Source organism: Pelodiscus sinensis, chromosome 3 (genome assembly GCF_052426305.1).
Source record: "Pelodiscus sinensis isolate ZL-2025 chromosome 3, ASM5242630v1, whole genome shotgun sequence".
Lineage (NCBI taxonomy): Eukaryota > Metazoa > Chordata > Testudines > Trionychidae > Pelodiscus > Pelodiscus sinensis.
This window is the reverse complement of record NC_143054.1, coordinates 61,912,421-61,937,140: the sequence shown is the minus strand read 5'-3', so window position 1 is coordinate 61,937,140 and position 24,720 is coordinate 61,912,421. Positions and strand designations below refer to the sequence as shown.

General features: G+C 42.4%; 1 protein-coding gene and 1 pseudogene across 4 annotated transcripts in view; both read left to right on the top strand.

Moving 5' to 3' along the window:
- Positions 1-24,720, top strand: part of UBE3D (ubiquitin protein ligase E3D) — a 106,331-nt gene that overhangs the window by 43,006 nt on the left and 38,605 nt on the right. For 2 of the 4 annotated variants that reach the window (XM_014569944.3, XM_006115896.5), the window contains exon 9: positions 22,752-22,890. In XM_014569944.3, the coding sequence (XP_014425430.2) occupies positions 22,752-22,890 (139 nt within the window). Of the gene's footprint in view, positions 1-14,723; positions 14,811-22,751; positions 22,891-24,720 lie in introns of those variants that run through there. The other 2 variants (XM_075923815.2, XM_014569946.4) reach the window with 2 other exon arrangements.
- On the top strand, positions 1,453-14,714 carry LOC149524656 (uncharacterized; annotated as a pseudogene).

Below are 24,720 nucleotides of genomic sequence, written 5' to 3'. Positions count from 1 at the left end.
AAGCCTCCGAGGCAGGGCCAAGCAGCAGGAGCAGCCACTTTAAAGGTAGGGTTATCCTTCCTGGCTCTGCGGAAAGGGGAAAGGGATTGGGCTAGGGCAGGGAAGCTGGGGGTGCCTGGCTCTGGAAGATGGGCATTGGATTAGAGTGGGGGGTGGGAGTGTTCTGGGGCAGAAGGGGCATTAGGTTGGAGCAGGGGTGCTGGGGATGCCTGAATCTGGGGGAGGGGTGGGTGCATTGGGGATACTTATAATTTTTTAAATGGGGTACTTTATTTAAAAAAAAAAAGTTGAAAAACACTGCTCTAAGCCAGTGTTTCTCAACCAGTAGTATGAATACCTGTAGGGGTATTCAAGAGAAGTCTGGAGGGTACATCAACACAAATGAAATTTGGAGAAAACTGAGGTTTTTGGTTTAAGTTATTCAGTGCTTTATTATTTTTGTACTTTTTACACTGAAAAATTTCAGCACCCACCCAGCTATGATTAAGTTATTAACAAATATGTTGTAATGGTAGAAACATTTTTTGTGTGTCTGAAAACTGCTGGGGGTACTGATAATTTTTTTAAAGAGGGGTACTTTATTTAAAAAAAAAAGGGGGGGGGGGCTGAGAAAAACTGCTCTAAAACGTTCCTGTTGGCCTCCCTGTTTCCTTTCTCCTTTGACAAGTTGGGCAGGCAGCAGTTTTGGTAAAAATATATCAGACGTGCACACGGTGCCCTCTCTACCTCAACTCGTGCTGGATAATCCGGGCCTCAGTTCTAAAGGAGTTGGCATTACTGAGGTGGTTGATTCCCTCCATGTGTTGTTGTGGATAGTGCATGTGGGGGCCTGCCCCAAACTGGAAGGGGTGGGGCAAGATGCAGTACAAGCTCCCCCTCTCCTCTCAGGGTCCGGCTCAGCCATGCACCAGGTTCAGGGCTCTGGCCCATGGCAGCAGAGGGTGAGGGGGGGGCAAATTTTGCTTTTGCCCCTGGGCGCGTAACACCCTTGCTACTCCTCTGATGCTAGGGGGTGATGTGTTGGGCTGCAAGCGGTGGGGGGGGGGGCGGAGAGGAGGTTTGGGGTGCTGGGCTCACCTGGGCTGCAGGAGGAGGGAGGTGCTGGGAACCTGGGGCTAGACTCAAGGGGAGGGAGGGGCAGGAAAGCAGAGCTGGGCTCAGCAGTTCTGCGGAGCTTGGGGGGAGGTGCAGGGAAACGGGGCTCAGCTGTGCTGTGGGGGAGGCCTGCAGGGAACCAGTGCGGGGCTCAGCTGGGCTAAGGTGGATGGGGGAAGGCATAGGGAACAGACTGGCAGCTCAGCTGGGCTGTGAGGGGCTGCACGGAACTGTTGTTGCACTCCCTTGCATTGTGGGAGATGGTTTTGGGGGAGGTGCAGGGAACCAGGGGGGGTGGGCAGCTCAGTTGGGTTGCGGGGAAGGGAGGTGCAAAGAAGCCTAGTGGGGAGGGAGGGAACCAGAAGCCCTGAAATGACCTCCCCTGGTCCAAAAAATCCCTCATCTGGGACCAGTCAGGTTTGGGAAATCCTGGTCTAGCCAGCTTTCTATCCATCTTACAGTCCATTTATCCAATCCATATTCCCTTAACTTGCTGGCAAGAATATTGTGGGTGGCCATATCAAAAGCTTTGCTAAAACTGGCACTGGGGGTGTTGGGAGGACCAGAAATAACTTATTGGCATATTCATCATTTGCTTAATGAATATGCAAATGAATGCTATCGGTCCTCCAAAACCTCATGAATGGATTTACTGGTCCCCGTGTCAAAAAGTTTGGGAACCCCTGGGATAGGGTATTCCACAGTAATCTTTCCTCAAATTTCAAACTCATATTTAGCAGGAGAAAAATCCATAACGTTGCACATTTGCTGGAAAGCCTTAAGGGTGTCAATCACAAAAAGGCAAAATTTCTAAAGTCAATGTCAGAAACCTTATTTGGAACCTCAGAAGTGTAAAATACACTGTGTCTTCAATGTGAAGGATCCTATTCATCAAGGTTTCCATGCTGTGTTTCTCTGAAGGGCTTTATAATGATCATCTGTTGAAAAAGATGGTATTCACCAGTGTGCCTTGCTCTTCACACAAGATGATATGCATGCAGATTGGTTGCGCACCACCTAAGAGTGAGTGTTGAAAAGGATAAGCTGCATAATGTTCCAGTTGATAAACCCATAAACCTTAACTGTAGTAGATCAGGCAGCCCATTATAATCCTTTCTGCTTTCCATTTGGCTATGCCTTCTGACCTCATTTATGAGGTACTCAAATACTGCTGCAAGGGTGGCTACAGAAACTGAAGTTTTACTGATACCAGCATGGTCTGCTCTTCTTCACTTTGGGTCCTTTCTTTGGGCACTGCTCCCCTGGGAAATTACTCCTGCACCAAATTCTGTTGCAGTTGTGTGCTGGAAAAAACATATGGTAGCTCCTTGCACAAATTCCCCTACCCTGTGGATGAAGGGTTAGAGTCCCTGGTATATCATGAAGTTCAGCCCTGCTTTTTATGCATTGCTGTATCTTGCTACTTGGCGATGGCTTACTCTTGGAGAGTATACAGTGGGAAGAATAAAGAGATTTCCCAGTCTTTCCCTCCTCCTGTCTCTGAGATCATGCTTCTATAAGACAATGAGTTTCATTGAGTAAAGAGGAGCACTTTTTTGAGAACCCCTTGTTAAAATGTTGGCTGCAAAATAATTCCTTCTCTGGTGCTGTTTTTAAATTTTCAGAGCATCAGCATAAAAATATCTTGATTCTGCTGCTGCTTGAAAAGGCTCTGGTCAACATGAGAGGCACTAATGCTGTCTATAGGCTAACTCAGGAAGAAATAACTATAGTAATTTACATTTCATAAAGTCTTCTCCATAGCCATAAAGACCAGAAGCATTAAAAAAAAATCCCAGCCCAGCAGATGGAGTTGCAGTACTAGAAGAACTGAAAGATGTCAGTGCAAGCTGAGACTTGTGGTACTCCTGACTGACCAAAACTAGCAAGGAATATGTCTCAGCCCATTGCTGTAACAGAATGCATTCTGTTACGGAGACTGATATGCTTCCATCCTCCTCAGAAGACATATTAGTTTAAATGTTCTTAAAAAGAAATCCCACAGTGCCATCTCCCAGCTTAATACTGTCTATTTGCATGTATGTCATTTCGGGACAAGATTATCAAGAAGAGGGAGCAAACATACTGTAACAGCTTCTTCCCTCCATTAACATCCTTCTGTGTCTGATATCAGACCGAGTCATGGTATGGAAATAGCATAGACTGGGAACCCCCTTGGTTGGGATGGACAGAGGTATAATATTGATTTTGATTTTTTTTCAGATGCATTTGATCCCAAGATGCTGTTGCTTTGCCTATATGTCCTGGCACAAATTGATGGAATGATAGTAAACCAGCTATCCTAATTCCTTTCTAACACACGTCAGGGCCTCTGTAGTTTATGCTGTGTTACTGCTTATGCTTGGTATCCATGTGAACTATTGCAAAATTATGTTTGATGTGTTAACAGTGAGGTTGTTGAAGCTTATCCATCCACCTGATGACTATCCCATGCTGCTCATCCATATGAGTAGTAACGATACTGCCAGATGTGATCGAAGTAGTAGTTATAGGGATCTAAGAGCAATGGTGAAAGGGTCACAGTTCATGTTCTTATCCATCCTCCTGGACATGAGCAGGGACAGGCACATCCTAGAGATCAGAAGAGCTGCTGGGCAGAGATGGCCTCCAGCTGACCAAGAAGGAGAGGAGCATCCTTGCACAACAGTTCACCAGCCTAGTGAGGAGGGCTTTAAACTAGATTCCAAAAGGGCAAGTGAAAAAAGTTCACAAGTAAGCAAAAAAGGGTGACCTTAACAGAGGGCTAGAACTTGCAGGGGGGATAGAAAAGAACAATGGAGTCACAGGAGCAAAAAAGAAGGAAATCAATGGGAAATCAATTCTTCATTTTAGTTGTCAATAAATAAAGGCAAGAAATATTAGGAATAATGGGAAAAACTGGAAATATTAGTATGTAAGATAAATTATGATGTAATTGGCATCACAGAGATGTGGTGAGGTAAGTCTCAGGACTGGAATATTGGTATAGAAGGGTATAACTTGTTCAAGAAGGACAAGCAGGGAAAAAAAGCGTGGAGGAATTGTGTTGTGCGTTGAAAATACATACATTTGTTCTGAGGTCCGGCAAAAGGTGGGGGCAGACCGGTTCAAAACCTGTACGTAAAGATAAAAGGGGTAGGAAATAGCGGAAATATCATGATAGTGGTCTATGACAGATCTCCAAATCAGGGAAGCGAGGTGGATCAGGCATTTCTAGAACACACAACAGTAATATCTAAAACACAGGTCTGAGCGAAATGCAGATCAGCTACCTAGACATCAATTGGAAAAGTTGTGCGCAAAATAAAAAAAAATCCAATAAATTCTTGCAATGTACTGGGCACAACTATTTGTTTCAGAAAGTGGAGGAAATAACCCAGGGACATTCATTTTATACTTTATTCTGACAAACAGGGAGGTACTGATAGTGAATCTGAAGCAAGAAGGAAATTTGGGTGACAGTGATCATAAAACAAAACATTTCATGATTTTAAGGGAAGGAAGAAGTAGAACACCAGAATAAACACAATGGACTTAAAAAAACAGCAGACGTTAAAAAAACTCAGATTGATGGTAGGTAGGGTTTGATGGGAAGAAAATGTAAGGGAAAAAGGAGTGCAGGGCACCTGACAGTTTCTCGAGATAATATTAAAGGCACAACTGCAAATTATCTTGATACAGAGAAAATATAGGAAGAACAAGAAGCCAGTATGGCTCCATCAGGATCTCTCTAATGACCTGAAAATCAAATAGCAACGCTTCAAAAAGTGGGAACACTGACAAATTGCCAAAGCAGAGTACAAAAGAATAGCACAACTATACAGGGACAGAATCAGAAATGCCGAGACACAAAGTGAATTATACCTAGCCAGAAACATAAAAGGAAATAAGAAGGGGGTCTTGAAATACCTTATACAAATAAAGTGAAAGATGAAGGAAAGTGTGGAAGGTGAAATGTGGTACCTGTCTTTAAATAGGGGAACAGAGTACCAAAGGAATTATAAACCTGTCAGTCTAACTTTGGTACTTGGAAAGACACTAGAACAAAGAATTAAATAGTCAACTACTTGAAAAACCATACTGAGAGAGTAGTTAACAATAGTTCACTGTCAAACTCAGAGGTCTGATCTAGTGGGAGTCCCACGGGTCAGCCTGGATCCAGCATTATTCAGTGTTTTCATTTGAGACTTGGATAATGGAATGGAGAGTGTGCCTCTAAAATTTGTGGATTTTGCAAGCATTTTTGGACAGTAGGATTGGAATTCAAAATTGGAGTATTAGTTTGAATTCAGCAAGATGAAATTCAATTAAAAGTGCTAAGTACTTTAGTTAGGAAGCAAAAATTCAGATGCACAACTGCAAAGTGGGGAATAATTGGCTAGGTAATAATACTGCTGAAAAGGATCTGGAGGTTATAGTGAATCACAAATTGAATGAGTCAGCAATGAGATGCAGTTGTGAAAAAGGTTAATATAATTTTGTGGTGTATTAACAGAAGTGTTATAAGAAAGACATGGGAGGTAATTTTCCCATTGTACTCAGCACTGATGAGGTCTTAGCTGCATTTCTGTGTCCATTTCTGGGTGCCACACTTTAGGGAAGATGTGGACAAACTGGAGAGTCCAGGGGAGAGCAGCAAAAATGGCCAATGAGAAAAGATTAAAAATAAAGCCCCAAAACTTAGGCTTGTTTAATCTTGAAAAATGAAGATTGAGGGGGAACCTTTTAATAGTCTTCAAATGTGTTATGAGGACTGTGAACAATTGTTTCCCATGTCCACAGAAAGTACTACAGGAAGTAATGGACTTGATCTGCAGCAAAGGAGATTAGGAAAACCTACTAGGGAAGTTAAGTTTTGGAAAAGGTTTCCAAGGGAGATTATAGGAGCCCCTCTTTTGAAGGTTTTTTAAAAAAATGTGTTGGACAAACACCTGCCAGGGATGGTCTAAGTCCCTGGTTCTTAGCCTATTTACCATTGTGGGCTGCATATCCAGCTCTCCATGTGTTTCATGGGATACATCTGCATGATGTATATACTAACTGCATGGCCTGCAGGATGTCACATGAGCCACACCTGCATGCTGATTGGGCTGTGGATTGAGAAGTAGGTCAGACTTGGTCCTGCCTCTGCACAGGGGACTGGACTTTGACTACTTGAGGTCCCTTCCAGCCCTATGGGTTTTGTTCATTCTGTGATATAAGTTGTGATGTTAGAAGTGTATCAGTGATATGCGCCTTTGTCTTTTCATTCAATCCAGACAACACAGTCTACAGTTCTTAAAGTGCCTGTTCATGTCAATTCGGCAAAGGTGTGAGTGCCTGCCACATGCACCAGTGCCAGAAGTTTTTCGCTAAGCAGTATCTTAGGGGCCAGGACCCTAGCGCCACCTGGGGTGTTGCACACATGTCTCACTATATAGGGCATTCCTGACCCCACCCTCCTCAGTTCCTTCTTACTACCAGTGACAGCACTTGGAAAAGCGTACTCCAGCCTTAGCTGTTGGGAGCATTCCCTTTGCAGAGCTGATAGCTCTAAATGAACTTCTTTCTTTCGCCACCTCCATCTACAGGAATACTTCGAATTCACCAATGAACATCAAAGTGACCGGCTAAATCCCCCCTACCAACACCAAAAGAAAAAAAATTATGTGGACTCCCCCCGACGGTCGTAATGACAGTCTGGATTTTTATATTCAATGCTTCTGCAACCGTGCACAGACTAACGTTATGTGCAAACAACAAGTAGTGCCACATAATCTCAGCCACACTGAACGCTATACTACTCAGAGACTTAAAAACAGCTCTGACATTATAATCAAGCCAGCTGACAATGGGGGTCATTATGAATAAGTTGGACACAGGAGGCAGCTAGCTAGACACCACATTTTACAGACCTCTCTCCTCTGATCCCACTTCAGAATACCAAAATAAACTACACCATCTTCTTAAGGAACTCCCTGCCTCTACTCAGAACCAGATTCACACAGACACGCCTTCTGAACACCGACCAGGATTATTCTATTTGCTTCCCAAAATCCGTAAACCTGGAAACCCCGGACGTCCCATCATTTCAGGTATTGGTACACTCACTACCGGATCATCCAGCTATGTAGACTCCCTCCTCAAACCCTATGTTACCAACACTCCTAGCTATCTCCAAAATACCACTGATTTCCTGAGGAAATTACAAAACATCTGTAACCTTCCTGATAACATCATCCTTGCCACCATGGAGGTAGAAGCGCTCTACACCAATATTCCACATGAAGATGGACTACAAACGATTAAAAACACTATCCCAGAGGTTACCACAGCAAATCTGTTAGCAGATCTATGTAACTTTGTTCTTACCCACAATTATTACCAATTTGGTGACAACGTATACTTCCAGATCAGCAGCACAGCCAAGGGCATCCGCATGGCCCCACAGTACGCTAACATCTTTATGGCTGACTTAGAACAGCGGTTCCTCAACTCCCGTCCCCTATCACCCCTCCCTTACGTACGCTACATCAATAACATTTTTATCATTTGGACCCGTGGTCAAGAAACACTGGAATAATTCCACAGAGATTTTAACAACCTACATCTCACCATCAATCTCAGCCTAGGCCATTTGACACGAGAGATCCATTTCCTGGTAACCACAGTACAAATCACTGATGGCAAAATCAATACCACTCTCTTCAGGAAGCCCACTGACTGCTACACTTACTTACATGCATCCAGGACACATCATATGATCCATCATCTATAGTCAACCCCTTAGATACAACCACATCTGCTCCAGTCCCACTGACAGAGACCAAAAACTTTAAGATCTCTACCAAGCATTCGTAAAACTCAATTACCCACCGGGGTAGGTAAAAAGATAGATTGAAAGGGCCAGACAAATACCCAGAAACCAACTATTTCTAGATAGGCCCAAGAAAATCAACAATAGGACACCACTTGTCATCACCTATAGCCCCCAACTCAAACTCCTCCAAGGCATTATCAATAACCTACAACCTATACTTGAACAGGATGCAACATTCTGAGAGACTCTGGGTGACAAACCCATACTCTCCTATAGACAACCACCTAACCTTAGGAAGACTCTTACCAACAACCACTGGGAATACCATATTAAAACTAACCCTAGAACTTTCCCTTGCAACAAACCCCGTTGCCAGCTTTGTCCACATATTTACTCTGGAGACACCATCACTGGACCTAACCATGTCAGTTATACAATCAAGGGCTCATATTCCTGTACGTCCAGCAATGTGATATACCATCATGTGCCAACAATGTCCTTCTGCTGTGTATATTGGACAAACTGGTCAGTCACTTCGCCAGAGAATCAATTCTCACAAATCAGACATCTCCACACAGAAAAACCTGTTAGCCTACATTTTACTCAAACTAGCCATTCCCTTAAAAACCTAACAACGTGTGTCTTACTACAAAGAGACTTTAACACCAGATTACAGAGAGAGACTTCAGAACTCTATGCTAAAATTTGACACTGTTGTGAATGGGCCTTCATTTAGATGATGATTATCTTACACATTATGAAGACAGCCTCCCCAGCTTTTGATATTCGTAGTAACTCCAGATAAGCCACTTAATTGACGCTTACAATAAGTAAAGTCCATCTCCTCTCCATACCAGAGGCCTTCCAGGCTGCTCAGGACAGAAGTGTCATGCCAGTACTGCTGCCCCCAACACAGAGGGGACCTGGCACAGAGGTAAACCATCATTTGGCCCCAGATCACCTAGATAGAATCATAGATCATAGAATCATAGGACTGGAAGGGACCTCGAGAGGTCATCGAGTCCAGCCCCCCGCCCTCAAGGCAGGACCAAGCTCTGTCTACTCCATCCCTGACAGATGTCTGTCTAACCTGTTCTTAAATATCTCCAGAGAGGGAGATTCCACCACCTCCCTTGGCAATTTATTCCAATATTTGACCACCCTGACTGTTAGGAATTTTTTCCTAATGTCCAATTTAAACCTCCCTTGCTGCACTTTAAGCCCATTACTCCTTGTCCTGTCCTCAGAAACCAAGAGGAACAAATTTTCTCCTTCCTCCTTGTGACACCCTTTTAGATATTTGAAAACCGCTATCATGTCCCCCCTTAATCTTTTTAAGATTAAGAAGTCCGATCTTGCTTTCCTCCACTGTCTGAGAGGAGAGCACTCCAAAGTCCCCATAGGTTTACTCATGAGAGACCAGGCATGACACACAATCTCCCGCATCACTGGAGTCGGTGCACAGACCTGTGGAGGCATGCCCCCTCCGGCACTGACAGCGTTGGCGATAGGACTCCTCCCCATAGCACCAGCACTGTTTGTTGCACCATAGATACTTACCGGCACCGAGCAATTCCAACCACAGAGGTACATCCTGCCACTCTCAATACCTGTCCCAGCACCATAGCTCCTTCTTCTGGCATTATTCCTTGGATTTGAGGGTCATAGCTCACACAGATGCATTGAACACTCCCAGTCTCCCAGGACTCTATTGGTGGTGGAGTCCCAGTACCGGAGGAGTCGCCACTCCTGCTCCTCATCTTTGGGTGTTAGTGAACGTCTGCTCCTGTGGTGTGGCCTTGGGTGTAGCCTCTATCCCTCTGGTGCAGAAATTGGCACAACCCTTAGGGCCGCTGGCTTAATCTGTTTAATAATTTAAATTAAACCATTCTCCCCAGTAATTATGTAATTAACTGTGAGTTTCCATTAGCAACTGGTAGTCTGTGGAAAGGAAATGGATCCCTTCCCTCCTCCCAGGAGAGTAGCACAGCACAGCCCGGGCCAGGAGGGTGAAACTAGGCATGCCACTTCAGAAAGGTTGCTGACCCCTGTACTTCATAAAGAGGCAAGCGGAGGGGTGCACCCAGAGCTCTGCAAGGAAGCTATGAGGCTCTGGGAGTGTTACGTGCTGCATGGCCTCATGATAGAAGCCCGTCACCTCTCAGGGGAACTCAACGTGATCACAGACAGTCTAAGCAGAGAGTTCTTCTCTCACCACAAATGGGGTCTTTACCCCAAGGTGGTTGCCTCCCTTCTCTGTGAATGGGGTTCTCCCCAGTGGACTTCTTTGCGCCGAGAGATGATGCCAAGTGTAGCTGGTTCTGCTCCTGGTTTGACGTTGAGCAGGGATCACTTCCGGATGCGTTTCTGTACTAGTGGTTGGAGGGTCTTCTACATGCCTTCCTTCTGTTTCCCTCATCAACAAGGTCCCACAGGAGGTCAAGAGGGACAAGGTGACAGTGATCCTCATTGTGCTGGCCTCACCGATGCTGATTTGGGGCACTGATGAATCTACTGTCCTGTGTGCCCAAGCAGTTGCCTCTGAGACCAGACTTGCTATTCCAGGACTAAAGGAGTCTGCTCTACCTGAACCTCAGCTCGCTTCACCTGACAGCATGGTCCATACGTGGTTGAACTCCCAGGAGCTGGCATGTTCAGAGGGTTCTCCTCAAGAGTCAAAAGCCTTCGACGCAGTCCACGTATGATACCAAGTGGACCCATTTCTCAGTATGGGTGCAGCAACGGCAGGTCGCCCTGCTGAGGCTTCCCTTCACAAAATCCTGGACTACCTGAAGCAGCAAGGTCTTGCTTTGACCAACATTAGAGTTCATCTGGTGCCATTTCCACATTTCATCCACCCAGCTGTTCTCATGTAGGTGAAGATATATCCAAGAAAGAATGAAATGGTACTATTAGAATTGGAAAATGTTTCAAGAAATTGAGAAATGCTACCATTTCCTTTCGAGCTGTGGACGTATATACCCTACTGCTGGCAGGAAAAATGCAGCCTTGGGTAATGATAGAACACTTGCTAATTGTAGAAACTCAAAAGAGCTACAATAATCAAAAGTGCCACCTTCTATCATCAACGAATCCATTCCTTGACAGTGATCCAGTTGTTGCAGTCCACATATGAATCCACTCCACTCAGAACTACTGGAGTTGTTTCAACAAGAAATTAAACAAGGTGTGACTAAAAAGCATAGCAGCCTTGCCTATTTTCTTCACAGAGCAGACCCATTACTTTGAAAGACAGCACATTGTAAAGCTCTGTCCACACAGCATTTATTAGAGTAATTTTGTTCCCCTTTTAATGGGAGGCCATTGGTTCACTGCTGGGAATTTTGCAAATTGCATTGTACTCTGGAACTATGCCAGTAACTTTGCATACTGTGGATATTAATGAGCAGCCTCAACAACCTTCAGCCAGTGCACAGTAGGGGAGCTGAGCTTTTGCACTTTCTTCCTTTTGTAGTCTCTGAGTACCAAAGCTTCTAAATTTTTTTTTAAAAAAAGCGGAAGTTCTACTTTTGTGCCTGACCTAGTCAAAAATGATGCTGGGAATTAAGAAGTAGGCTCAGAGAAATAAATCATAAATGACAACTGAAAAAAGGAAGGAAATAAAATAGTTATATACCAGATTCTATTCCACCTTGTTGTTCAGAGTTCTTTTTTGTTTTGCATTTACATGCCTGTGCTTTGTTCCTCGCTGCCTGTTATACCAATACATTACAGGAATTCATATACACTCCCCCTTTCACTTTGCGATTCGTTTCAATGTAAAAGCATTGGCAGTTTTTGTAATAATAAATAATATTTGGATTGATTTTTAGATTTACAAATGTTTAGCCACTAGATCAAATTAGGACTTAAAATGTGCTCATTCAAGTCGATTATTAATTTGTAACACTCAGCTTATTCCTAATGTGATTGTTCACTGCCTCTTAATATGTAATTGTGTGGCAAAGTGACTTGACGTCCATGAACTGATGACACATCTCAGATTCAGGGATTTCCTCTTCTCATTTCAGTTTTATTCAATTATATGGGGAATCCTAATGTTACGAAATTTTAAGCCAACAGGCCAAATTCTATTCCCATTTATAATGCTGCAAATCTGGAGCACCTTCTTTGAAATCTATGAAGTTACACCAGAAAAACAAAGCAAAATTTAGCCTAGTAAAGCCACTCATATCATTAGTGAGCAAAATTTACTTTGTACTTTGCAGGTGAGAGGTAACAGTTTGACATATCACAGTCCTACTTCTCTTAAATAATGACTGTATTAGAACAGACATACTGAGTCAGACCAAAGGTCTCTCTATAGTCCAGTATCCAACAGTGGCCATTGCCAGGTGCCCCAGAGGGAATGAACAAAACAGGTAATCATCAAGTGATCCCACTTGTGTCACCCTTTCCCAAACCTTTGACAAACAGAGACTCTGGATACCATTCCTACCCTTTCTGGTTAATAAGCATTGATGAACCTATCCTCCATGAATTTATCTAGATCTTTTTAAAATGCTGTTAGCGTTGGTCTTCCCCACATCCTAAGTCAAGAAGTTCCACAGATTGATTGTGCATTCTGTGGGGGGGAAAAAAAATTCCTTTTGTTTGTTTTAAACCTGCTGCCTATTAATTTCATTTGGTGACACCTAGTTTTTGTGTTATGAGAAGGCATAAATAGCACTTCCTTATCAACTTTCTCTATACGTCATGATTTTATAGACCTCTATCATATTCTCTCTCTTAGTCATCTCTTTTCTAAGATGAACAGTGCCAGTCTTATTAATCTCTTATCATACAGAAGCCATTCTATACTTCTAATAATGTTTGTTGCTCTTTTCTGAACCTTTTTTCAATTTCAGTATATCGGTTTTTTTTAGATGAGGCAACCACATCTGTATTCAAGATGTGGGCTTACTGTGGATTTATATAGAATCATATGCTATTTTCTGTCTTATTATCTATCCCTTTTTTAATGATTACCAACATTCTGTTCACTTTTTTTGATGGCCACTGCACATTGAGTGGATGTTTTCAGTGAAATATCTATCCAGAGTGACTCTAAAATCATTTACTACTCTAGAAACAGCTAATTTAGACCTCCATCGCTTTATACGTACAAATAGGTAAAATAAATTGAGAAGTAACAATTTAAATTTGCATAAATATAAGGAAATGGATGTAATTGATTTCATTGTCTTCTAATACAAACTAAATGCTTTATAATCTACTGTTCCTTCCTGCAGTTCTTAGCACTGAGAAATATTTAATGTATTTTCTGAAGCTTCATGTTAGAAATTAGAAGTTGATGAACAAAATTTAAATTGGTTTTAAATGATGGAAGCCCTTTCTAAAGCAAAAGGCATAATTAATACTTACAGGATCATTGGAAAAGTTATAAGAACACTTTATCAACTAGGTATTTCTTATGCCTGTGAAATCTAGGCTTTCTGAAAGGAGTTTAAAGCAATGAGCAGATGCTCCTCTAGTCAGGTTAAGTTTGAATTTTCTTATAAACTCTTTTTCCTTAATATAAATTGTGTCCTTTTCTAATTGTGATAAGTTAAAAATTAATGTAGGACCTATGTTTCATAGGATAAAATGCTTTAAACTTGCTGAATTGTTTTTACAGGAACACTCCCAATAACTTTTTAAATCAAACTCAGATTGTCTCAATTAAAATATATATTCCCAGGCAAAAATACAAGGTATAATTAATCATGGTTGAGAATATGTATCACTAATTGAATGGCAAGAAGGTTTTATAAGGATGATGAAGAAGACTGGACTATATAGAAATTTTTCTTAATTCTGACCCATTATGATGAACTGAGACAATTAGTAGAGCCCTGCACAATACGAAATTTTATATCCCCATCTGTAGCTTCAAGAATGAGCCATGGATATCTGTGGATTGGCAGGGCTATAACAATAAGATGGAGACACTTAGAGGGATGCTGCCTCATACTTACTAGGTATGTTAGATAGTGGGTAATAGAATAGTCAACTGACTGCATGAATTCATAGCAGTTAGTTGACTATTCTAAAGTCCCCAGGGGTGGAGCTGGCAGCCAGTGCAATCTGGCCCTCCCAGGGAGTCCCCTGCAATCCCGCGCTGCTGCCCACGGACAGAGGGTGCTGGGGGGGTGAAGGAGCAGGGGAGAGGCTGCTTCGCAGCAGCCTGTCTGCAGTGGCCTGGGCTGGCTGTGGAGAAAGGCTGCTCTGACAGTAGCTTCTGTCCGTGGGGGGCGGTCTGAGCTCCCCGCAGACAGAGGCTGCTCCAGTTGCTGTCTGTTGGGAGCTCAGACTCCCCGCAGACAGGAACTGCTGCTAGAGACCAACCTCTGTCCACGGGAAGCTCAGCCTCTCTGCAGGGGCTGCTGCTGCAGAGTAGCTGCAAGCCAGGGCCCACCGCAGGCAGGCTACTTCACCTAATAGAGGCAGCTGCGGGGGGGGGGAGGGGAGAGCACCACAGAACCGGTGTTAGGGGAACCGGCTTTTAAGATGACTCCTTCCAGCACCACCTCCTGCTTTCCTGCCTCCCTGCTGCCTCTGATATAGAGGCAGCGGTAGGAGCAGGAAATGTGATTAGCTGACTAGATTAACCAATAGGCCTAGACTTATCGGTTAATCGTCTAGTCAAGTACTCATTCACATCCGTACTTCATACCAAAAATGCTGCCTCTGTACAATGTCCAGCTCCTGTCAGACCCACCTTGTTCACCTCCATTTTTTGACCTCTGTCTCCCTACTGGTCTGTTTCACTTCCCATCCTTTTGAGGCAAGTCTGTCAAATCTTCACTATGCTTTGGTATTTCTTCAGGTGTGGGCCAGGCGACCCTGTAACTAATTCAGACCCTAGAGAAATTCCATCTACTTGAAAATAAATCACTTTCTACCTGCTATAAAGGTAAAGAATTAATTAGTTTGCTACCAGAATGCAAATGTTTAGTTAAAAAGTGTCTCCATTCTTGAAATAAAACATTTTCAGAGGAATTTAGTTTATGGGTTTTTTATAGAAAAATTGCATTTGTTTGTCTTCCATATTGTATACATGCTGGCAAGAGTTTAGCGACTAATGATTCTTCATTAATGTTATGCCATTTTCATATTTCAAGATTAAACAAAATGTGAATAATGTAGTCTCCTAGCATATTGAATATGTATACACATCATCTACCATACCATAATTGTTTTTTGATTAAACCGCTTAAAAAATGAAGTCAACTAAGACAATTTACTTAATAAACTTGTCCTTTTGTTCAATACAAGTGATTTATCTTTTAAAAGTGCTGTGGATGATGGAAAGGATAACTCAAAACTAATGAAGTATGAGAGTCAGGACTGAACATTTGTCAGCTTTTCACATCAGATTTCTCAGGCTCCAGCTAAATGCTTGTACGTATGCTTAACTTTAAGCCCACATGTAGTCTTCTTGTTGTTTTTTGTTTTTGTTTTTGCACTCGTGCCTAAATATACAATTTATGTAGTAAGGTTAGAACCAAAGAAGTCAAACTATTCCTTTGCCCTGGTGCTTGCATTCAGCAGTGCGTTCTGTAATACCTGGATTCATTTCTCATTTGTGGTTTATCACTCTTTAGAGTAGCATAAGCTATGATTTTTACATTGGCAGCACAATGAACTTGAGTTTTAAGGGAGGAAAGCTGGGAAAAGAAGTGATTGTTCAAAAGCAACTTTCTGGCCTATTATTGTGGGTGATCAGTTCTCTAGGGAGCTGCACCCAACCTTCCTTAGTTAAAAGATGGTTGCCATTGATATGCTCTAAAACTATGTACATCCAGGAAAGAAAGATAGTGTAACAAAACAAAGTCTGATGCACTTTTTCAAATGATGTAGATATAATTTTTCCTGGATTTGAAACATAAAAGGGTCCAATCAGACTAGTGATTACATGCGTATTTTCCATGTATTGATATGAGCGGGTCTCTATTAGTCTGTTAACACTTATGTGAATTCAGGGAATTGCAGAATAAATACATAATTCACAAATTTGGTATCTTAAGTCTCACTCCATCAAGAGCTTCTTGTGAGTCTTGTCTTGACTAAACTCAGAGTAAAGGGTGCTCAGCTGATGTCACAGTGTAATCCATAATTGTGACTGGCAAGACACAGTTCTCTGGAGTAATGTTGGATGTGTATACCTAAAGAATCTAGTCAACTATTTTTGTTGAAGATCTTTGACAATTTAATCACTAATAGGATCTGAATAGTCCTTTTCATTTTTTGTGAAGTTCACATTTACGTTTAGGATCAGTTTGTTAAACATTAGAAAATATTGATTGACCTTTTCAAATCAATCTAGGAGATTTACATACAGGCAGTCCCCGGGTGACGTACAAGATAGGGTCTGTAGGTTTGTTCTTAAGTTGAATCTGTATGTAAGTCGGAACTGGCGTCAGCCGCTGCTGAAACTGATCAGTTTCAACCGCGGCTGAATCTGGACGCCAGTTCTGACTTACATACAGATTCAACTTAAGAAACCCAGGCGTCCCCAAGTCAGCTGCTGCTGAAACTGATCAGCAGCTGATTCCAGGAAGCCCGGGGCAGAGCAACTCTGCCTCGGGCTTCCTGTAGTCAGCCGCTGGTCAGTTTCAGCAGCGGCTGACTTGGGGACGCCTGGGGCAGAGCAGCTGGGGTGCTGCTGGGTTGCTCCAGTAGCGCGGCTCCTCGGCGCTACTGGAGCAACCCAGCAGCACCCCAGCTGCTCTGCCCCAGGCGTCCTGATTCAGCCGCTGCTGAAACTGACCAGCAGCGACTGAATCAGGACGCCTGGGGCAGAGCAGCTGGGGTGCTGCCGGGTTGGTCTGGAGCAGCGCTGCAGGACCAACCTGACAGCCCTCAGCTGCTCTACCCCAGGGGTAGGCAAGAAAAGCCTGGTCTGCTGGGGGGGGGCACTAGCTGCACCCCTCCCCCCCAGCAGACTAGGGAGACGGGGGTGGCGGGACCGCCCAAGTCCTCCACGACTTTGCTCCGTCTCCCTGGTCTGCTGACCTGGGAGACGCGGAGCAAAGCTGCAGAGGACGCGGGCAGCGGGACAGTCCAGGCGCGCCGCGGCTGTCCCACTGCTGGCGTGCTCCTAGGCTTTGCTCCCCATCTCCCTGGTCTGCTGGTCAGACCAGGAAGACGGGGAGCAAAGCCTTGGAGCATGCCTGCAGTGGGACAGCCCAAGTGCGCCTGGGCTGTCCCGCTGCGGGTGTGCTCCGCGGATTTGCTCCCCATCTCCCTGGTCTGCAGGGGGACGGGGAGCAAAGCCTTGGAGCACGCCCGCAGCGGGACAGCCCGGGCGCGCTTGAGTTGTCCCCCTGTGTGCGTGCTCCAAGCTTTGCTCCCGGTCTCCCTAGTCTGCAGGGAGACGGGGAGCAAAGCCTTGGAGCATGCCCGCAGAAGACGAAGGACTGAGACCTCAAGTTTCGTTTGACATATGGGAAGCGTGTCGGAGAGTGAAGGGCAGATTTGCTTTGCTTATGATAACTTGTGTTGCTAAGAAGAGCCATCGCTGCTTTCTGTGTTAGCTAATTCATACTACTACTGTCCTAAATAAGCAGCGTTCATTGCCACTCCCTGTTGCTACTCTACATGGGTGTCCAGAGAAACATCCCTTTATTGAACAGCCTGATAAAGATGAATATCTTGTAATGTTTTTGGGTAATGACACATGTTTTTAAGCTCTGTGATAAGCCTCTAAGAAATGTACTTTTCCATAAAAATGATGTAACATGAAGATGGAGATCTGCTTTAAATAACCAATCATATTTGAAGAAATTTATAAAGCTTCACACTAATGTTCATTGGGAATCTAGTTACCTGTGAAACAAAAACTATATGAGAACATAAGAATGGCCATACTGGGTCAGACCAAAGGTCCATCCAGCCCAGTAACCTGTCTGCTAACAGTGGCCAATGCCAGGTGTCCCAGAGGGAGTTAAGTGAACAGGTACTGATCAAGTGATTTCTCTCCTGCCATCCCTTTCCACCCTCTGACAAACAGAAGCTAGGGACACCATTCCTTACACATACTGGCTAATAGCCATTAATGGACTTAACCTCCATGTATTTATCTTGTTCTCTTTTAAACCCTGTTATAGTCCTAGCCTTCACAACCTATTCAGGCAAGGAGTTCCACAGGTTGACTCTGCGCTGTGTGAAGAAGAACTGCCTTTTAAGTTCAAGAGTGTGGAGGTGCATTTAATATCTTTTTGTAAAGTAGAAGAGTTTGTTTTGAATGGTATTTGGAAAGTCATACTATGCCAACATCAGAATATTCAATTAATTTGGAAAATTGCCTTTGCTATTTTTAATGTAAGCCTTTTTCCCCAGTGAGTGTATTTAGATGATCTCTACAGTAAGAGTATATTCTACTTTTCATTTCTACTATTCTAATCAACTTCTAAGTAGTGTGTTGAGTATTTCAGCATTGTTTTTTTTACTTCCTTTTGAATAAATTACAGGTACTTGTAGCTAAGAAAGCAAGATTTTATTATTACTTATGACTAATAAGGAAATAGCTGAAAGGCATGACTGAATTTTTGCAAGGTATAAGGGTTGAAGCAAGAATTTAGTGTCCAGCTGCAAAGTGTACTCATGTCCTTTTTGCTTAAGACATGTGCTGTTTCTAGTTCAGAATCTTCTAATTGACTACATTTTACAATATCTGCCAGCTTTGGGGTTGGTTTATGAACTTGACACATGTCAAGTTCATGTCCTGGTTTATTTTCTGTGGTGAGTTCTCCCCTGTCACAAAACTTATTCCAAACTAGAGACTTGTGTTTTTATCCCACTATTATCCATTTCTAATTGGGTTCACCTTCGTGGTATTTTGTGTCAGAAGAGAAGGTAGCAGCAGAGGACTTTCTTATTTCGATTATGTGTGTTTAAATAAGGAGGTATTAAATAATGAATGGTGCTGAAGTCTCTTTCTGTACTAGCATCTTTGACTTGAGCCTGCAAGGAGTAGAGTGCTTCCTAGGTACGCTGCTTCCACTAGCTCTTAGTACTTCCTAGGAGACTCTTCCCTCACACAACTGGGCCTTTTCCAGACCTGGTGATGTGAAAGCAAGCAATTCTTTCTCCGAGATGGCAGCTGAGACAGCTAGTCTATGCAAAATAAAAACAGGTTCTGTGAAAATCAATTACTGTATAAGAAAACAAGGAAATACTACATTTTTAGCAAAGAAGAGCTTTTCCTTCATCCACAGGGACAATTACAGAAGAGAAAAAAATGAATAATCCCTTGAGACGAGAAGAAGAACAAAGAAGCACAGCGTCTCATAAAAAAACAGCAATAAGTAACAAACTTGTCACACACAAACTGGTCAAATACCACATCAGGGGAAAATTTAGAGAAACAATTTCAAAATATATAAATAATGCCTTCTTGGATCAGCTAGTTGGAGAGTATTCAAAAGGAGACATTATTTGTGATTTAGTACTAAGGAATCCATAGTAGTTGAGTAAAAGGTGACCATAACTGAGCCACTAATATTATTAAATTCATAGTCATCCATTCCAAGAGATTAGAAGGGACCATTCTGATCATCCATTCTGACCTGCAGCATAGCACAAGCCATAGAACTTCCCCAATACGGGGGGGGAAGGGGGGGAATAAACCTTCCAAAAATGGGCACGATGACATGTTTTTGAAAAGATAGATTTAAAGTAAAGTGACGAATCAAGTAAAAAAATCACTACCGTCAACTGACAGCTGAAACCCCTGGGTGCAGTGTACTGTCTACATCAGCATAATGTATAACAGAACAGCAGGAGTCTACCATCCTTCTAAGGAAACCAGGGAGAGAAGGGGAAGGAAAACAATATGATCAAACGTGAAGGTTCAAGAGGCCATTCATGGCAAACAAGTATCTCTTAAAGTGAAAATCCCCATTTATTGTAATTACTTGTGATAATGGTGTTTCAGGGAGTAGCCCTATTAGTCTGTTTCAACAAAAACAAAGAGGAGGCCTAGCGCACCTTAAAGTCTAACACATTTATTTGGACATAAGCTTTGGTGTGCTGGGACCCACTTCCTCAGACTGGGAGTGGCTAGCTTATTACAAAAAGTAATTTTCCCTCTTTTGGTATTCACATCTTTGTTAAGCAAAGGAATTCTTTCCCCAAGAATTCAGCCACACAGATAATACTAATCAGGTTTATTAGCAATTAATTGGGGAGGGCTCAACAGTAGCTTCCAAAGAATTATTATCAGTGCAAGTCATATATCGGTCAGATACGTCATACATATCATTATAGCGGCTACGATTCATTTATCAGTTCTTCAAGAAAGAACAGATCTTTGCACAAGAATCTGGGGCCAAAGTAAGGGGAGAGAAAGGACTGAGTGAGATAAGGAAAGAAAGAGCAAAGAGAGCAAGGTTTAACAAAATAGCTTCTTATAAACCTGTGAGAAGTACGGAGGAGGTTATAGTTTTAACACTCAATGAAAGTTTCAGCAATGCTCAAGGTCCTGTTGCAGCTGTGCTGTTATCTTAGTCAGGCCTGGAGGCCCAGCACAGGAAACAAGGCTTTGTCCTAACACCTTCTTATCAACTGTTGGGAGTGGGCCACATTCACCCTGATTGATTTGACTTTGTTAGTGCTGGTCCTCTGCATCGTAATGTAACACTACCATCTTTGCATGTGTATATACAGGTGCCAAACTGAAGTTTCCATTTCATGTGTCTGACAAACTGGGCTCTAGCCCAAGAAAGCTTGTTAGTCTTTAAGTTGCCACAGGAGTGCTCCTTGTTTTTGTGGAAGGTAAAACATAAAATGGAAATTAGGAGAGCTAAGAGGGGTGTGAAGAGAACATAGATAACAAGAAAGGTTTTAAGTGCATAAAGGTACGTCTACACTTGCTCCCTAGTTCGAACTAGGGATGCAAATGTAGGCAACTGAAATTGCTAATGAAGCGGGGATTTAAATAACCTGCGCTTCGTTAGCATGATCTCGCCGGTGCGTTACTCCGCTCAACAGCTGTTTTGAAAGTGAAAGCGCTCCCTGGGACGTTAATTCAAACCAAACCCCTTGATTCGAACTAACATTAATGAGGAGTAAAGTTAGTTCGAACCAAGGGGTTTGGTTTGAACTAACGCATCTCAGTGCATGCTTTCACTTTCGAAACAGCTGTTGAGCGGAGTAACGCACCAGCGAGATCATGCTAATGAAGCGCGGGGTATTTAAATCCCCGCTTCATTAGCAATTTCGGTCGCCTACATTTGTATCCCTAGTTTGAACTAGGGAGCAAGTGTAGACGTACCCTAAAGAAGCAGTTAGTCTGTCACAGAACCAGTGGGTTGGCTAGAAGACCAGCGGTAAAGGGAGCAGTTAAGGAAGGTAAGGGTATTACAAACTGACTGCAGCTCTGTGTCTTGGTCTATGCCTCAAAAAATGGTCGAGTGGTACCTGCTCTTTTTGGGTATGTCTACACAGCAAAGTTATTTCGAAATAACTTTCCTAGCATCTACACACGCCAACTGCTGTTTTGAAATTAAATTGAAATAGCGGAGGGTTTATTTTGAAATTGGTAAACCTCATTCCACAAAGAATAAGACCAATTTCGAAATTGCTATTTTGAAATAAGTGCTGTGTAGATGCTTATTTTGAAATAGAGGGCCTCCTGCCCTTTCCAGGGTGCCCTGCTGGCCGTCCTGGCCACAAGGTAACTTCTGACCTGATACCCCGCCGGAACTAGTTCCAGCCGGCCTTAAATACAATTCAGCGTCCAATCCGTGTGGATGCACTATTTCAAAATAGCAAAAAGCATTTTGTGTCTAGACGCATTACTTCAAAATAAGATATTTCGAAATAATGCTGTAGTGTAGACATACCCTTTGGGTACATATAGAGATTCATCTGTTGAAAAAGGAAGGTCAAGCTAATGAATTTAACAGCAATGGTTTGGATGATATGTTTCCAGGAGAGCTGAAGAAATATAACAATGAAGTGGCTGATCTGCTAATAAAAATACATACTGTATTTAATCTGTAACTGCAGTTTGCTCTCAGGCATCAGTACAGGCTACTGTCCAAGACACATTATTGGACTAAATGGACCATTAATCTGATCTGACAATTCTTATGTGGAAGGAAAGGAAATCTAGCTTAACGTGCATTTCCAAACAGGTCATGCTGGCATTCTGTTAGTTGTTGCTGAAACAATCCGTTATTCCTCAACATAAACTGACAAAAATATTTACAAAAAAAAAAGTTATGATAGCTGCCATTTCTGAGCTTGATTGTGGCTAGCTCTGAGAATTTTGGTGTATTTTATATTCAAACCAGAAAGCCATGTTAAAAATAAACTAGGGTTGATTTTGTTTGGTGTAAATTTTCCATTGCTATATCACAAAAATCAGTTGGCACCAGAGCCCTGCCCCCCTTATCTTTTCATCGGTGATAAATGACAGTTTTGGTACTGGAAGCAAGATTAAAAATAAAAAGGATTCCTAATAATACACTATCTGTTCCTTTTGCTATATTATACATGCAAAAGTACTGTATGATAGGAAATTGGCAGTGACATTTGAGATTTGATTCAGAATATTGTTAAAAATTAGAATTACAAATGTAAAAATGAATTGTTCTGATGTATGCTAAATTGTCTTGTCTCATTATGTATATTTTTAGAAAATTGGTGATAATAGCAAAAATACCTGTCACATTTACCAACCTTGTAAGGAAAATACATTGTCCTGTGACTCTCTTAAAGGATAATGCATGTGAAGTAGACCTCTATTAGGATATAGAAAATCTCAGAGTGTTTTTAAGCATTTGTTTGACTCTTGTGTACACTATGTATTTTTCATGAATTAACAGAATGTTTTGTTACTTTTCAGCCTGTCTGATGCATGGGAAAATGATATTGGAGTTCATCTTCTAACATTTCCATCAAAAACCTGTTTGGAATTGTTGTTGATACTGAGTTTGAGTACTGCTTCTCTGCCACCTTCACTACGCTTCATGAACTCCTTCCAGGTAATGAACTGCCTTTCATCCAATATAGAGGTGTTATCTGTATGAAAGAGCAGTCCCCCTGGAGATCCATAAATCCACCCAGATTCATGGCTCATCAATTGAGGCTGTACAGCTAAACTGACAGTAGTAGGTTGTAGTACATAAGAACATAAGAATGGCCATAGTGGGTCAGACCAAAGGTCCATCTAGCCCAGTAGCCTGTGTGCCGACAGTGGCCAGCACCAGGTGCCCCAGAGAGGGTGGACCGAAGACAATGATCAAGCAATTTGTCTCCTGCCATCCTTCTCCAGCCTCTGATGAACAGAGGCCAGGGACACCATTTCTATCCCCTGGCTAATAGCCTTTTATGGACCTAACGTCCATGAAGTTATCTAGCTTCTCTTTAAACTCTGTTATAGTCCTAGCCTTCACAGCCTCCTCTGGCAAGGAGTTCCACAGGTTGACTAAAAGATTAACCTGTCTTTTAACGCTGTGTGAAGAAGAACTTTCTTTTATTAGTTTTAAACCTGCTACCCATTAATTTCATTTGGTGTCCTCTAGTTCTTCTATTTAGGGAACTAATAAATAACTTTTCTTTATCCACCCTCTCCACACCACTCATGATTTTATATACCTCTATGATATCCCCCCCCAGTCTCCTCTTTTCTAAATTGAAAAGTCCCAGTCGCTTTAACCTCTCTTCATATGGGACCCGTTCCAAACCCCCTAATCATTTTAGTTGCCCTCTTCTGAACCCTTTCCTAGGACAAAATATCTTTTTTGAGGTGAGGAGACCACATCTGTACACAGCATTCAAGATGTGGGTATATCATAGTTTATATAGGGGCAGTAAGATATTCTGTGTCCTATTTTTTATCCCTTTCTTAATAATTCCTAGTATCCTATTTCCCTTTTTGACCTCCGCTGCACACTGTGTGGAAGTTTTCAGAGAACTATCCACGATAACTCCAAGATCTCTTTCCTGATTTGTCGTAGCCAAATTAGCCCCCATCATGCTGTACGTATAGTTGGGTTTTTTTCCCGATGTGCATTACTTTACACTTTACATTTCATTTGCCATTTTGTTGCCCAATCACTCAGTTTGGTGAGATCTTCTTGGAGTCCCTCACAGTCTGCTTCTGTCTTGACTATCCTAAACAGTTTGGTATCATCCGCAAACTTTACCACCTCACTCCTTACCCCTTTCTCTAGATCATTTATGAATAAGTTGAAAAGGATTGGTCCCAGGACTTGACCCTTGGGGGACACCACTAGTTACCGCTCTCCAATCTGAAAATTTACCATTTATTCCTACCCTTTGTTTCCTGTCTTTTAACCAGTTCTCAGTTCAAGAAAGGACCTTCCCTCTTATCCCATGGCCATGTAATTTACACCAGAGCCTTTGGTGAGGAACCTTGTCAAAGGCTTTCTGAAAATCTAAATCTACTATATCTACTGGATCCCCCTTGTCTACATGTTTGTTAACCCCTTCAAAGAACTCTAATAGATTAGTAGGACATGATTTCCCTTTACAGAAACCATGTTGACTTTTGTCCAACAAATTATGTTCTTCCACATGCCTCACAATTTTATTCTTTACTATTGTTTCAACTAATTTGCCTGGTACTGAAGTTAGACTTACAGGTCTGTAATTGCCAGGATCGCCTCGAGAGCCCTTTTTAAATATTGGTGTCATGTTGGCTACCTTCCAGTCATTAGGTACGGAAGCCGATTAAAAGGATAGGTTACAAACCACAGATAATAGTTTAGCAATTTGCCATTTGAGTTCTTTTAGAACCCTTGGATGAATGCCATCTGGTCCTGGAGATTTGTTAACATTAAGTTTTTCTA